At 45.7% G+C, this 15,164-nt stretch overlaps 1 protein-coding gene across 2 annotated transcripts in view; it reads right to left on the bottom strand.

Moving 5' to 3' along the window:
• Nucleotides 1-14,928, bottom strand: part of FXN (frataxin) — a 161,049-nt gene extending 146,121 nt beyond the window's left edge. The window contains exon 1 of one of the 2 annotated variants that reach the window (XM_069625769.1): nucleotides 14,777-14,928. In XM_069625769.1, the coding sequence (XP_069481870.1) occupies nucleotides 14,777-14,878 (102 nt within the window). In that variant the 5' untranslated portion in view covers nucleotides 14,879-14,928. Of the gene's footprint in view, nucleotides 1-14,591; nucleotides 14,676-14,776 lie in introns of those variants that run through there. The other variant, XM_069625770.1, reaches the window with a different exon arrangement.
• Between the last annotated feature and the right edge of the window lie 236 nt (nucleotides 14,929-15,164).

Here is a 15,164-nt window from a genome sequence, read left to right as displayed (position 1 = left end):
GGCGCTGGCCTGGTTGACCTCCTTTCTCACAGACTGACCTTCTCAGGTCCAACTGGAGTCTTTTCTCTCTTCTATCTCTCTTTCTACTCGTGGTGTTTCCCAGGGGTCTAAACTCTATCCCTGGCTCTTGAACCACTACCTGGCACCTCTTGCCCACTGCATCGCTACCTTCTGCCCCAATTTTCATTGTTATGCAGATGACACTCAGCTCTCTTTCAGGCTGCCCTCAGCCACCTCTGCTTCTTCTCTAATATTAGACTGTCTGGCTGCAAATTTAGGAATGGTGTGTCGCCAATGATCTCTGCCTGAATGCCAGTAAGACTGAGATCCTCCTCATTGGGACACCCGCTGCCCACTCTGGGCCCACTTCCTGTGAGACTAAGAACCTTAGTGTCATCTTCGCCTCCACCCTCTCCTTACATCTCTGACATCTCTAAGAAGAGAAACTATTAGCTGCACCTCCTCAGAGGTATTCTTTCTTTTCTCACTTTCCCCCAGAAGCTCACTGTCTGCAGAGCTCTGGTCCTCTCTAGGCTGGACTATTGCAACAGCCTCCTTCTAAATCTCCCTACCTCTACCATTCGACCTTTACAACTTATCCAGAACAGGACTGAGACTCAAGCTCAGGGTTCGTATCTCTCCAGCTCTGAAATCTCTTCATTGGCTACCGGTGACTGCAAGGATCAAGTTCAAGACCCTCTGCATCGTCCAGAAGGCTTTTCTGGGGCCTGGGACCACTCTACCTCCAATGTTCTCTTCCAAAACATCTTCCTTTTCAAGCTCTCTGCTCATCCACCTCCAACACGCTGAGGGTCAGACGTTTCTCCAAGCAGAGAGTTGGGGGTAGATCTATCTCTGCCGCTGGGGCATTCCTCTGTAACAGCCTCCCTGCCTCTCTCACACTTGAGCAGAACCACCTTCGGTAAGCAACTGAAGACCTTCCTTTTTGCTGCTCTTCCTCTCCCCTGCTGATACACCCGACTGCTCCGTGCGCTGGTCACTCTCTGAACCCAGGCCAAGGCTCCTGTATGTCCAGTTGCCCTTGCACTGCCTCCGGGCTACCCAGCACTTAAGGGTCTGTATCTGCAACCCTACAGTCGCTTCTCTCTGCACTTATGAGCCACCCACTGGCTGCACTTGTGAGTTAACTGCACTTCTCCCTTCCCCTCTCTCTGGCACTTCTCCCCTTCCATCTTCCCCGCACTTGCGCGATCTGAATGACACAAGGCCTAGTAAAATCGTCATTTTATCCTCCCTTTGTTTCCCCCTCCTTGTCTTGTAGCGCCTAGAAACACTTCTGTACAGGCGCGTTATCAATGCCACATCATATCATAGTGCCAGTGTGATAGATATTAACGATGCAATGTGAGGATGAGAAGCCAGCCAAGAGGACTTCCCACTTGGTGCCACCGTTAATGAGAGAGGAAGTGAAAGGAGAGAGAGTAGAGATGAGGAGTCCAAATATCTGGAGAGGACAGAGAAAAGTATATCTGTGAAGACCTCTCTGGAGGTTGCGCTGACATAGGTGTCTGTGGTGGGAAGGCCAGGGTTTGCACGCAGGATGTCTTTTTTTGTGCTTCTTCATTCCAGACTTAGTGAGCGAGGGGGATAGGAGATAAGAGTAGCAATTAGAGAAGATAGGGGAGATGGTGTGTGCCATTAGAGGGGAGATGGTGAGTGCCATTAGGGTGGCAGAGTGAAGTTGAAAGGAGAAGGGGGACTGCACTGCACAGTTATGGCCTAATCTCACAGGTGGCTTAGTAGTAACAATGGAAGAACAAAAAGCAATGCAAATGTGAACGCAGGATGGAAGAGGCACAATGCAGTGCAATTAGGGTGCAGGATGTAAAATACACACAGCCAAATTTGGTTTTCAGTGAGAAGGCACAAATGCCGTGAAATTAGGGTGCGGTATGTAAAATACACAGAGCTAAATTCGGTTTTCAGTGAGAGGGCACAAATGCAGTGAAATTAGGATGCGGGGAGTAAAATACACAGCCAAATTTGGTTTTCAGTGAGAGGGCACAAATGCAGTGAAATTAGGATGCGGGGTGTAAAATACACACAGCAAAAACATGTTTTTTTATAATCTATTTTTATTACATTTTCAAACAAAAGGGTACAATGAAAATAGCAAAAATACACATTAATTATGTTTTTCACGTTACAATGTCCGCACCATGCCCGGTGTGTCAGATGATGGTTAACATCTTCCCTTTTACCTTTCTGGTCGTTAATGGACTCTTCCCAAATGGAGGCTCCGTCTTTTTTGTTTGACGCTGTTTTACAATGACGTGGACGTCTATCTCAAGTTTGGGGCAACGCGCCTTGTGCCGTCAGTCCCACCATTTTTGCTTCCCCTCCTGATCTTGCCACGTCTCCCTTCTTGATTCTTTTGTCTCCGTCTGGGATGTCCGGGCCTCTCCTGGCAAGTCATGACCAGAGCTGGCATACGACTATCTGGGCTGCAGGGTTATCATCTGCATAGTTATGTGCAGTGTTCCTCTAATGTTTGAGAACGTGGTACAGGGCCATTTTTGTTGGCATCTCCCCTGCAGCAGCCTGCTGGACTGCTTTCTTGAGCATTGAGAATGAATCGCTCTGCCATTCTGTTGTCCTGCACCCTAAGGGGCGTGATCCATCTGTGTTTTAATCTGAGGTAGTGGGCAAATGTTTTGAACTCATGGCGTTTGAACGAGGGCTCATATCTGGACTTTTCTTCTTCTCATATTCCCCATTCCCTAAAACAGGGGTCTGCAACATTTGGTTCTCCGGATGTTTTGGACTACAACTCTCATTAGTTCCAACTAGCTTAGTAAATGGTGAGGGATCATGGGAGTTGTAGTCGAAACAATCTATAGAGCCGTAGGTTGCAGACCCCTGCCCGAAAGATTTAGTCTTGTTAGACTGCAATGGCAAGTTATGATGTGGAGGCAACTTCCCTGACCACAGGGAATCTCTAGTGCTCTTCGATCAAAACAAGGAGATATCTCCCTTCCTGCCTGGGTCCATAAAAGCCAGGGGCAACCCTTCTGCCATGCACACTTGTGCAAGTCTGACGTGGCCTCTGGGTCCCCAGAGGTTGTCAACACGGAGGCACCCGCCACGTGGGTGACTTGCCATGCATGTCTTCACTGTTTCTTCCACCAGCTTGGCAGTGTCAGGGAACCATACTTGACTATGCAAGAGGCTTTTGGTTGCGACTATCCTTCGATTGGCCTCATGAGCAGTATTCAGCACCAGTTGCCTCGGTTTTTTTGGGGATAACAATCTGCGTTTCTCGCAGTAGGAGTACATCTGTAGTTATGGCAAGGCCAATTTTTAATGGATTCTCTGTCCTGTGCATGCTCTCCATGGCCAATACAAGAATTCTGTCATCTAATCTATTGCTTCTCACAGCTTAAAGGGTTGCATCACAGCTGGATGTTTCTGCAATTAGTCATTGGAGATAGCTTGCAACATTGATCAGACAGCAGAGTTGACATATTCTTTTACTATTCCCTCAGACTCACTGAATAGATATCCCATCATATCCAACCCCTCAATCTCCGGGACCCCTACCCAGACCGGTGAGATCACTCTAACCCCTCCCCCCAACAGACCGACCCTCAGATCGCATCCTGCCATTTGCTCCATATTTGACTGTTTCTGGGGACAACCCCCATCTCTGTACACTCTATATTCGAGTTCACAGCAATAATCCATTCCTTCTCGCCATGTCGATATCGTCGGGCTTGCCTGACCACCCTATCCCGCCAACAGGTCCCCTTTCGCAACCATCAGCAACCATCAGCGCCTTTCTGATCAGGCATTGTTCCTTGTGGGAAAAGTCTGTCTCCCCAAAAATGAATTCTTGAAATATTGTTGTTGATGAAATGCATCAGTAAGATATTTGAAATAAATATTTATTTGCACCTATATATCCATGCACATTAAAATATCTATTTTTACCTTTTCAGAACAGGCAGTGATAACAGAAGTTTCTTCCTGTGGTATTATGTGTACTACTGGTCCAGACATATCCATGGAGCTGTGTGGGTGAAATCACAGGGACAGCGTTTATGCAACTCTTTCCTATTTTTTGTTGGGGGTATTTTTACTTGCTATTGTCTTTCAAGTATGTTCCTATTTTAGGGAGTAAAAGTGGCTGATACAACCCTTACCTGTCGGGCTGACGATAGATAAGAAAAGCCACAATATTGATTTTCGAAAGAGAATAAATGTATTTGTAACCAGGTTTGTTACTGTGATAACTAGGACATTTGCACAGTGGCAACATTTTTTTTTTTTAAACTTTATTTATTGTTTGCTTGACAGGTTAACAAGACAGCCAACAGGCCTTACACAATGCAGCATAGACCACAGAAACATGGTACTATATAATAAGTACGGGCCCCTTCATAGGGTGCAGCAAAAGTCCGAAAAAACATGACTGACATTAAAACTAATGTTTTAATGAGGCCGTGGGGGACTAGGAGGAGACAGCACCGGTGGTACATCTATACTTTACTTTAAAAACATATAATGCGCTCGCATGGACCCTTAGGCTTTAGGGCGCAGACAGACTTACAGAGAACATGAAAAAGTGCTGAGGAACTATCCATCATATTAGGGAAGAGGGAGAATCGGGATCAGCATTCAAAGTTTGTAAATATGCGCGGAAGGGGGGCCCTCTGGGTGCAGCCTGATCCAGAGTTCCACCGTGTCCGATGCCCAAGTGACATCCCATAGCCATTGATTGATGGTGGGGCTGGCGGGTCTGAGCCACAGCAGTAATAGGCAACGTATTGCTAGGAGTAAACAGACTGGCAGGTTTACGGGCACTGCCAGCAAGCGAAGGGAGCTCGTAGAATAAGCAATTCATGTGATTTGGATCGATTGTTATGCTAGAGCGAACAGATATAGCAGCACAAACATTAACCCAGTATGCAGTGATTCGGGGGCAGGCCCAGAGCATGTGAAGGTAGTTTGCATAATCAGTGTGGCATCTGGGGCATTGTGGAGAGAGGTCATGGGACAGGATATGGAGTCTGGCGGGGGTATAATGAAACCTGTGAAGTACCTTAAATGGGATCAAACGGAATCGTGCGTTGAGACCCAACGGGTCTGCATACACATGGCCTCCCATCTTTCATCGGTTAGGTCTACCATAAGGTCCCTACCCCATGCCTCGCAGAGCTTAGTAACTGGTTTATTAATACTCTCTTGAAGTAGCTTGTACAGGCCCGATACCGCACCTGAGGGTAATGTACTTCCAATAACAAAAGGTATAAGTGGCTCATCTGGGGGTTGAGAGGGAAACCAAGGCCAAGACAGTTTGAACGCTTGTCGTAGCTCTGTGTATTGTAGCCAACGTGGAGAGAGTCCACCCGGGCCCCCACGCAGATCGGCCTTCGGTACAAAGGAGCCCATCCCGTACATATCGCCCAGAGTAGAGTAGTCGCCTGTGGCCCACAGGGCAGCCGTAGTCTTATCCACCTTGGGGAATCCTGATATGTGTTTCACAGTGGTAAATCCCTGTGGAATGAGAAGGAGTTTCCGGTCTGCCTCCTTATTTTGTCCCAGGCTATAGCGAGCAGAGGTCCCTGGAACCCGCAGCATGCCGCTCGATTCTTACATGCGGTAATGGGGGGCCCTCAGCTAACCAGTATGCAGCATACTGAGCTTGGGCAGTGAGCCAGTACTTCTGAAAGTCGGGGGCTAGTAGGCCTTCCTGAACACATGGTCTAGCCAGTATTGACCATTTAAGTCTTACAGCATCAGAGTGCCACAAGACGTTGTTCACCGTTAATCGAAGTTCTGTGAACAGCATAGTCCCGGGCCATAAGGGGACATTCAGAAATCTGTATAGCATTTGTGGCAATATGATCATCTTAAGCAGAGACACCTTACCGGCTAAGGTGATGGGCAACTTAGTCTATGTGCGCAACTTGTGCCCAAGTTTAAGTAGGAACCGTAGTTTTGTTCGTATAGAGGATCTTGGTGCCTTGTGACCATGACCCTGAGGTATATTATTCCTGTGGTGGCCCAGGTGAATCCCATGAGGTCAGAAGGGACTGGTGTACCATCAGTCAGGGGGAAGAGTTCAGATTTTGCCCGATTGACCCAGAGGCAGGTAACTGACTGAAATAGTAGATATCTTGCATGATGGGTTCAAGGTCAAGTTCCAGATTTCTGATGTATAGGAGCACATCGTCGATGTATAATTAGATAATTTCGGGGGGTCTGGATATTCGTATTCCCTTTTGGGAGTGCTTCTGTCAGAGGAAATCAGCCATGGGCTCCTTAGCTATCGCGAATATGAGCGGCGAGAGTGGACAGCCGTGCCTGGTACCCCTACATATATCAAAAGGTCTTGAGAGCCGACCGTTAGTGCACACGGCTGCAACAGGTTGTGCATAGCTGTTTACTAATACAGTTAGAATAAACTCCTTTAAAATGTAACATCAGACCCAATTTTCACACATTTCTGTAGGATTGCTTTCTGTGTTCACTCCCATATTGGCTCCCAGAGAACCGGAAAAACGAATGCTCACAAACAGGTCATAACCGCACATTCCATACCTCTCAGGCTTTTGAGTCACCAGGGCCGAGTGAAAATAGATTTTGTTTTTGGTGGTGGGAGCCCATTTATGTCTATTGACGGGTAAGTGGCTTGGCTAGTGAGTGAAATTAATTAAATTGTTGATGACATCCTCCAAAAGTGTAAAAGTTGTGGGGTATGATGCCGAGAAAAAATGTAATAGAGAGGACATTCTTAGAAGTTCTGAAATGTTTTCCCAGTACCACAGATGTGAGATTTATATAATTTATCACTGCATTGTCCCAGATCCTGCCTCTGTATTCGGTTTTGTAGAATGTTCTAAGTCAAACTTTTAAATACATCAGTTTGTTTACCATTCACATACATGCCACCATTTTGCTGCGCCTGGGAAGGAGATGTTCTCACCGAAAGAGGGAGAATTACATTTTCCTATTGAACTGCATTGTGGTTAGAATTAAATTTAGGAAGTAAAAAAGTTAAAATTAGCAACTTTTAAAAATAAAAACCGGGTGTCACCCGCCTAAATCTGGAGGGTTGACATGTTTGCATTTACTCTTAATATTGTTATGTGGTCGCACCTTGCTATCTAATGGGTCGGCAGACCAGGCTGAAGAACGGGCATGGAGACCACTGTGGTGATATGCCGTTGTAGGATTCCCGCTTGAGAAGTGGGACAGAGCTTTATTAGTCATGCTAACATTATCCATTCCATTCAGGAGACAATAGTCTAGTCCTGGTTTTAACTTTGCATTCTGGGACTTATAGCAGACCTCTCAATTTGTTCACTCAACTGCCCACCTCCTAACCCACCCATATAATTCAATGGGCCCTCATCTGCCAAAAAGGATATCTTCTGTTTTCACCCATCCTAGGGACAGAAATGTTTGAGAGCTATGCTTGTAGTCCTGGATTTTCACCATTATAAAGCCAGGATTCAAGTCCCAGAATGCAAAGTGAAAACTAACACAGGGCTAGTCGTAGCTCTCAAGTTGCAAGCTTTTGGCGGGTGTCACCCGCCTTGTAAAGAGCTGGGTCACCCGCCAAGCCTCCTGCACTCCCATTCATTTTAATGGGCTCTCACCCGCCAAAAACAAAATCTGATGTTTTCAACCACCTTTGCAACACAAATGGTTGAGAGCTAGGGGCTAGTGTAGCCCCTTTTTCCCCGACCCTGGTCCGTGCAAGGGTGTAGTCTTCTCTTAACCGAAGCAAGAACAGTTCCCCTGGATACCACCACCCCCACCCAACACTCCATCTGGATAGGGAGGGGTGCTGCACCTGTCAAATAAAATCGCTAGATCCCAACGGGGACCCCTCTTTATTAAACGCCTTTAAACCTTAACCCTAGGATTCCCCTGGCGTGAGCTCCATCTAACAGGGACTGGCTATGTCAGCTCACCCTTCTTTAGCGGGGTCCCCGAGACCCTAAGAGTGAGCTTGCCGCAACCAATCCCCTTCCTAAATTCTGGTACCACCCACATGGAGTGTGAGGCCAGAGGATAGTCTCTGTGGGTAGTCCGGTCTTGCAAGGCAGCCTTGGGCAGGCTGCCAACTTATCCCCAGTACCCCACGCCAAGGTACCTCCCCTCTATCCCCTTCTTAAACTAATGGCCATCTATATAACTTTCAATTCCTACTTAAAAGTTACCCTACTGAACATTCCCCCTAATTACCCCCCCAACTTAACATTTAACCTACTTAGCAATACATAACTATACACACACATATATCATACATACATACATACCAACACAAAAACACTATGTCACAATGAGGCGACTGCTGCAGAGAGCCACCCCTTCATAGTACCTCTAGCATACATGCCAGCCCTCCCGATTTAGGCAGGAGACTCCATGAAAAATACTGCTATTTTTCACCTTCTCCCACCTAAAATAATTATTTTCTCAATTGATTCCGATGTGGAAATTGTTGTCTCCTGATTTCTCTGAAGAAATCTCCCTGCCGGGTGCATTGGAATGTTGGCAAGTACGCCTCTAGATCGGTCCTGGGTGCTGGAGGAATGGCCGGCTCTGGAGGAATGGGTGCAGGGCTGCCCCTGATGGAATCATACTGATGACTGGGCCTTGCCCCATAGATGACAGAAGGGGCCTGGCCCCCTTCTGTTCTTCCAGGAGGGCCCCGTCCACCACATGGGGCCATCACACAACACATGCTCTTCAGACTGCTCTGGGCAGCCCCCTGGGATCACCCACCCTGGTCTGAAAGGATGACTTTAGAGACCATCCTGGGTCATCTGATGATCATCAAACTACACTAGAAGTCATTCCCACATCAGAGGTCATCACGCTGTTAAAGTCATCAGCAAATGTCTCAGAATGGTGGGTGATTTGGGGACGAGCTTAGGATGACTTAATGAATATGCTAGCATCATCCCCATTTTAGAAAACACTTTGTTCCTGATGCTTTGAGGATGACCTACTGATCACTTCAAGAGATTGCACGTTTGTCCCTGATGATTTGGGGATGACCTGATTACTTCAGAACATCAGAGTTTGTAGGATGATATGCGGACCAATACAGATAGTCATTCTGCTTTTGCTTAGTTGCACTTATGCTGAATGATCCCCCACCGTGGCAAGGGTAAAGCTTGAGACTATGTTGTGCCAAAGTGGAAGCCAGAGGCCTAAACATAGCATGCACCCATGAGAATCCTTTGCCATCCCAGTCAAAAGCAGGCACCCATCACCCTCACAATCCCCAATGTGGCATGGATAAAGCCTGAGACTATGTTGGGCCCAAGGGGAAGAAAGAGGCCTAAACATAGCATGCACCCACTGGGTTGCAATCCTTTGCCATCCCAGTCAAAAGCAGGAACCCAGCAACCTCACAATCAATACATTTAGTCCCACTGTGTGAGACTACACAACACTTATCTGCTTGGTATTAGGTAAGCTCACCTTTTAGTATAGGTCTGAACTTCATAGGTTGGCAGTGTGACTGAGCAGCCAGGCCTATCTCAAGAGGGAGAACAGAGCTGTAGAGCTATACAAATGAAATCTGTAAATACAAGTAGCCAAGTAACACTTACACTCAAGGTTTCAGTTATAACTAGTTGTTTATTTAATTAGCATCAATTTTTAAATAAGCGTTCTTTAGAAAGGCAATTCATGTAACAATGTAAATATACTTTAAAATTACTTTTCAGAATCAGAGCAAGTTAGTGGATAATCTTTGGATATGCTTCATACACAATTGCTACACCTTGGGGTGACTTCAATCACTAGGACAGTAATGGCATTTATGTATCACACTAGGCTGCAGAAAGGAAAGGTTTAAGGAAGGAAAAAGTTCAAACAGGTTCTCAGTATACACGAGGACAACTAAATCTTCCAATGAAATCTAGACAAGCCTTTCCCAGCAGTAACAGTCTAAAACAAGTTACTACCTATGAGGGACAAACCATATCAAAGTCAGCGGACTAGAAGAGTCTGCAGGGAGCAAGTACAGCCAAAGTCAATTTGAAACAGTCTTTGGAGCACAGGTACTTCTTAGAATCAAAAGGCTTGCACAAAGTTAGAGAGTTTGTTAGAAAATCACTTGTAGGGTCACAACCTGTGAAAACAGAGTTGGAATCAACTCTAAAAGTAAGCCACTGCAATAGCCAACTGAGAAAAGCAAGGCTACAAGACAGTGAGGTAAGTACCCCAATTCTAAACAGTACCTCTGGTCTGAAGAAGAGTGGTCCAGCTGGCTTCTGTCCTGCTACAGCGTTACAGACCCTGTGTCCCTGAGCCTCAGTTGTGGGGACAAGAGGGTGGACATCTGTAGGGCTCCTGCGGTAGTACTTCGGAGGTCATTGGCAGCGGTGTCCGGTCATTTGGTCGAAAATAAATGGTCGAATGACCATTTGATCGAATCAAAATGGTCGAAAAAAAAAAAAAAGGTCGGATTTATTTATATATATTTTTTTTAGTTTGGTTGCTTAAAAAATATTTTTTAATGAAGAAAAAGGGGGGTTGGAGGGGAACCCCCCTCCATAAATAAAAAAAAAATAAAAACACTTTTGTTTTCCGACCATTTTACATCGATCAAATTGTCATTCGACCATTTATTTTCGACCAAATGACTGGTAACCATTGGCAGCTACGGGCTTTTTTCGGTTCAGTGGCACTTGCGGATCTCTGGTACTGGTTGGGCTTCCTTCACTCCTTGGGTCTGGTGAGGGGACTCTAGCTCTGGTTGTCTGGCTTCTGGAAGGTCCTTAGGGGACTCCTGGAGCTTCAAACCGGATTTTAGACGTTTCACTAGACTACGGATTACTCGACCCCTGGCACTTGGTTCTTGCAACACTGAAGAAGTACAGCCAGACAGGGAAGATGGTCCAGTGGAGTTAGTCTCTGGGTTAGTTGGTCCCACTAACCCAAGGGGAGAAGTCGTCCATTCCGAAGCTTCTCTGTCTGAAAAGGGATTTTCAGAACAGCAGCAGGGCTTCACCAGGCAACTCAAAGGTCCAAGAGGATGCAGCAAGCTTCGTTCACGGTTTCTTCATCGGGTGTTTCTCCCAGTGGTCGACTGCCTCTAGTCCCAAAACCCTCGCTATTCTAAGCAGGTTTCTCCCATTCATGCACAGCCTACGCTGTCAATGACACATCAGGGTCGCTGTCCTGAAAGGACGGACAGCCAGCCAGCCAGCCATTCAGGACTGGTTGCATTCAGGCATTCCTAGAGACAAAGGAAAGGGGAGTTTCGGGACCCTCCCTCACATCCTGTCCTTCCAGACACACTGGAAACAGAGGCGGGCCTCAGGGTTGAAGTGCGCCAAAGGCAAGACAAACAAAGGGCTCCAATCTGTTTGACGCACAGAGTAAAACCCAAGAAAGACCTCACAAACAGAAAATGGCAAAAAAAGAAGACAGTGGCCGTTTTTATAAAATGGTAACCCCTGGGTGCTATACTGCAGCTGAGAGTTCAGCCTGCTGTAGAAAAACACAATGGTAGGAAAGATTAAACCACTGCCACTAGCCATTAAAAAGTAGGGAGGGAAACATACAAATGTTACATGAGAATGTAGGATAAGGGGCTACTAGGTAACCCCCCAGCACTCTACTTGATGGTGTGTGCTGGAGCCACAAAGAGAAAAGGTAAGTAAAGTCAATTTCACTTTACTATTCTTGGGAACGGTAGTTTACACAAGGTATTTTAAAACCTATGAGAAATCTAAAGGATTTCTCAGTGACACTGCACTGAAGGTGCAGTGTGTCACCATACAAAAAGTAGTAGAGGCATATGGAGTTTGTCAGACTCCCAAAACAGTGAAAACACATAATCCAAAAGGTCAAAACACATGAGGCAGTGGGAAAAGGGTCTCACTCACTCCAGGGTTAAAATTAAAAAGTCCTACAGTCCAGCAAAAGAGCTGGGGGTCTCTAAGGTTGAAGGAAATTAGCACAGAAATGAGAATTCTCCCCAACACGACTGCACCAATATATGGCAGTATTCACATGCACTCAACACATTATTCATGTTTGCTTTGCGCAAAATCCAATAATCAACAACCATAACAAAAAGTACCTCCAGGATAAAAAATTTAAAAAAAGGAAGAAAAGGATCCAAAAAAGAAAGAAGCAACAAACAAACGGAACCACAAAGTCCCATACCGAGGTCTCAACAACCCACAACCTACCAAATACAAGCAACATCAAACCACAAACAGCAGAGACTAAACCCAAAAGACCATGAAAAACACCAATCGAAAGAGGACTCCCACTAAGGAACACAACCCACGCATCATGCCTCGCCACAAGAAAGACAAAGAAGTCAGAAAAGACAACAGAAATAAGAAATCCCAAACCACTCGGGAAGGCACGGACCAGCATGATCCCACAACCCCAAAAAACTCGACAAACATCTGAGATGGACCAAGGAGACAAATAACAGAGCAAAGACAGACTACAATGCTCGCTACCTGTCCACATACAACAATGTGGTAAACAAAAACAGCACAGCAACAAGGAACCGACAGCCAACAAGCTTCACGAATACAGACCCAACCAGGACACAAACGGATGACAACTAATAAACCATCACAACGCGGTCTCCACCATGGACAATACCCCAACCAGAACAAGGAACAAATTGGAAACCATTACACTCACTCTACACCCCCTATATCACCAAGGCTGGAACAACAGGGGTATATTTACCAGCTGGAAACGAACCAACCCCACCATAAACCTTTATCGGTCTACTCGACAAAGTGACTGGCCAACAAAGAACCACCCCACCCAAAAGACTCAACCGGGAAAAACCCACCAGGAACGGAAACCCAACCAACAACACACCGGTCAAAACAAAATACTAACAACAACACAAAAGGTAAATCCAGCAAAATACACTGCAGCCTCCTCAACATTAGATCCATGGCAAACCACTCAACAGAAATCAATGACCTAAGCGAAAGAGGCACAGACGTGCTCTTCCTTACTGAAACCTGGTTATCAAACAACTATAAGGCCATCGCGAACGAAGCAATACCAGACAATTATAAATTAATATACGCCAACAGAGAAAACCGAAGAGGAGGTGGAATCGCAATTCTACACAAAAAAACACGCCTGAGCATCTCGAATCACCACAACCAACGCGGAAGGAAGACTATGAATCCCTCCAAATCAATATAGAACTCAACGACCAATCCAACATAGTATTCCTACTGATCTACAAACCATCTTCTTACAACCCCAACTTTGCAACAAAACTAGCGTATGAGGCCGCCATGCTATCAACCCACCACGACAACATAGGTGAAAGAGATCCCACCGATACAAACATAGTTACAACAGAAGACACACTCAACAATTGGATCACCAAGGCCATTGACCAATTAGCACCAGCTAAAATATTCAAAGCAACACCAAAAAAACTGGCAGCAAAATGGTTCACAGAAGAACTGAAAAAAATGCCCCCCCAAAAAATAAATAAAAAAAACCTACTAAATGGAAACAATACACCCGATAAGACTAAATAAAATACCAAAGATAACTCAAACTGTACAAAGCAACAGTCCTCAAAGCAAAAAAATTACAAACAAAAATATATTCATAATAAAAAAACTACTACGCCACAAGAATCGGCAAACAATTCACGGAAAGAACTCTCTTACTGCTTCACACTTTGTGACAGACACACCAGAGCAAGGTGTGTGTAGTAGCTGCACAGCAGTTACTGCCTCTGCGGGCCTTATCCTGCACAGGTATAATTATATATGTAGTCACTTACACCAGAGCAGGGTCTGTGAAGCAGCTGTACAGCAGTTGCTGTCTCTGCAAGCATTTGCTGGCACAGATATATATATATATATATACATACATATACATACACCAGAGCAGGGTCTGTGAAGCAGCTGTACAGCAGTTACTGTCTCTGCAAGCATTAGCTGGCACAGGTATTTTTATATAGTGTTGTACTCTGGTGTAGTCACTTACACCAAAGCAGGGTCTGTGTAGTAGCTGCACAGCAGTTACTGCGTCTGCGAGCATTATCCGGTACAGGTATTTTTATATAGTGTTGTACTCTGGTGTAGTCACTTACACCAAAGCAGGGTCTGTGTAGTAGCTGCACAGCAGTTACTGCGTCTGCGACCATTATCCGGTACAGGTATTTTTATATAGTGTTGTACTCTGGTGTAGTCACTTACACCAGAGCAGGGTCTGTGTGGTAGCTGCACGGCAGTTACTGCGTCTGCGAGCTTCATATATATAGTAACTTACACCAGAGCAGGGTCTGTGTAGTAGCTGCACGGCAGTTACTGCGTCTGCGAGCTTCATATATATAGTAACTTACACCAGAGCAGGGTCTGTGTAGTAGCTGCACGGCAGTTACTGCGTCTGCGAGCTTCATATATATAGTAACTTACACCAGAGCAGGGTCTGTGTAGTAGCTGCACGGCAGTTACTGCGTCTGCGAGCATTGCAGAGCCTGAACCGTACCGTAAATGAGCTTAGGAGCAGCTATTGCATCTATAATACCAACGACAGGCTGCCCCGTGTAATTTCAAAACCAGATGTTCAGAAAATCACGTACTTACAATATTTAATTTCAACACGACGTGATAAGTACAATGCAAGGAATTACAGCTTCAACGTGCATTCCTAGAGGTTGCAAAAGGGCTCCTAACAATATAACAACAAAGGGGTGAGGACGTCTAAGTTGATAGATGCTAAAAGAAATGCATATAACATTCACTAAAAGAGCTGGATCGCATGCACTCACCTGATGCTGCCTGGAAACTGGAAATGCGCGTTTCGTAAAGGGTACTATTATAGTTCCCATTCGAGAAACTGACCAAAGCAAAGCCCACCTCCACTTCATCATTTGGGCTGCTCTGCATCACGTGGGTTTCAACGTCCACTTCATCACGTGGGCTGCTCTGCATCACGTGGGTTTAAACGTTCATTTCGTCATCTTTTTTGCACCAGAGGAAAGGCAAGGCGTTGTGGGAGGGTTGATACTAGGGTTTATACTAGTTCCCATCCGAGAAACGGACCATCGGTTGTTAGGGCCATTTCTCAGATGGGAAATAGCTGCTTCTGTGTGAGTCGGCTAGTTCCCATTAGAGAAATGGCCCTTTTTTGCCCCCTAGTGGCCAAGTCCTGCATAA

The sequence above is a fragment of the Ambystoma mexicanum genome, chromosome 6p, assembly GCF_040938575.1.
Source record: "Ambystoma mexicanum isolate Mex_15411 chromosome 6p, UKY_AmexF1_1, whole genome shotgun sequence".
NCBI classification, from domain to species: Eukaryota; Metazoa; Chordata; class Amphibia; order Caudata; family Ambystomatidae; genus Ambystoma; species Ambystoma mexicanum.
This window is presented reverse-complemented; position numbering and strand designations above follow the sequence as displayed.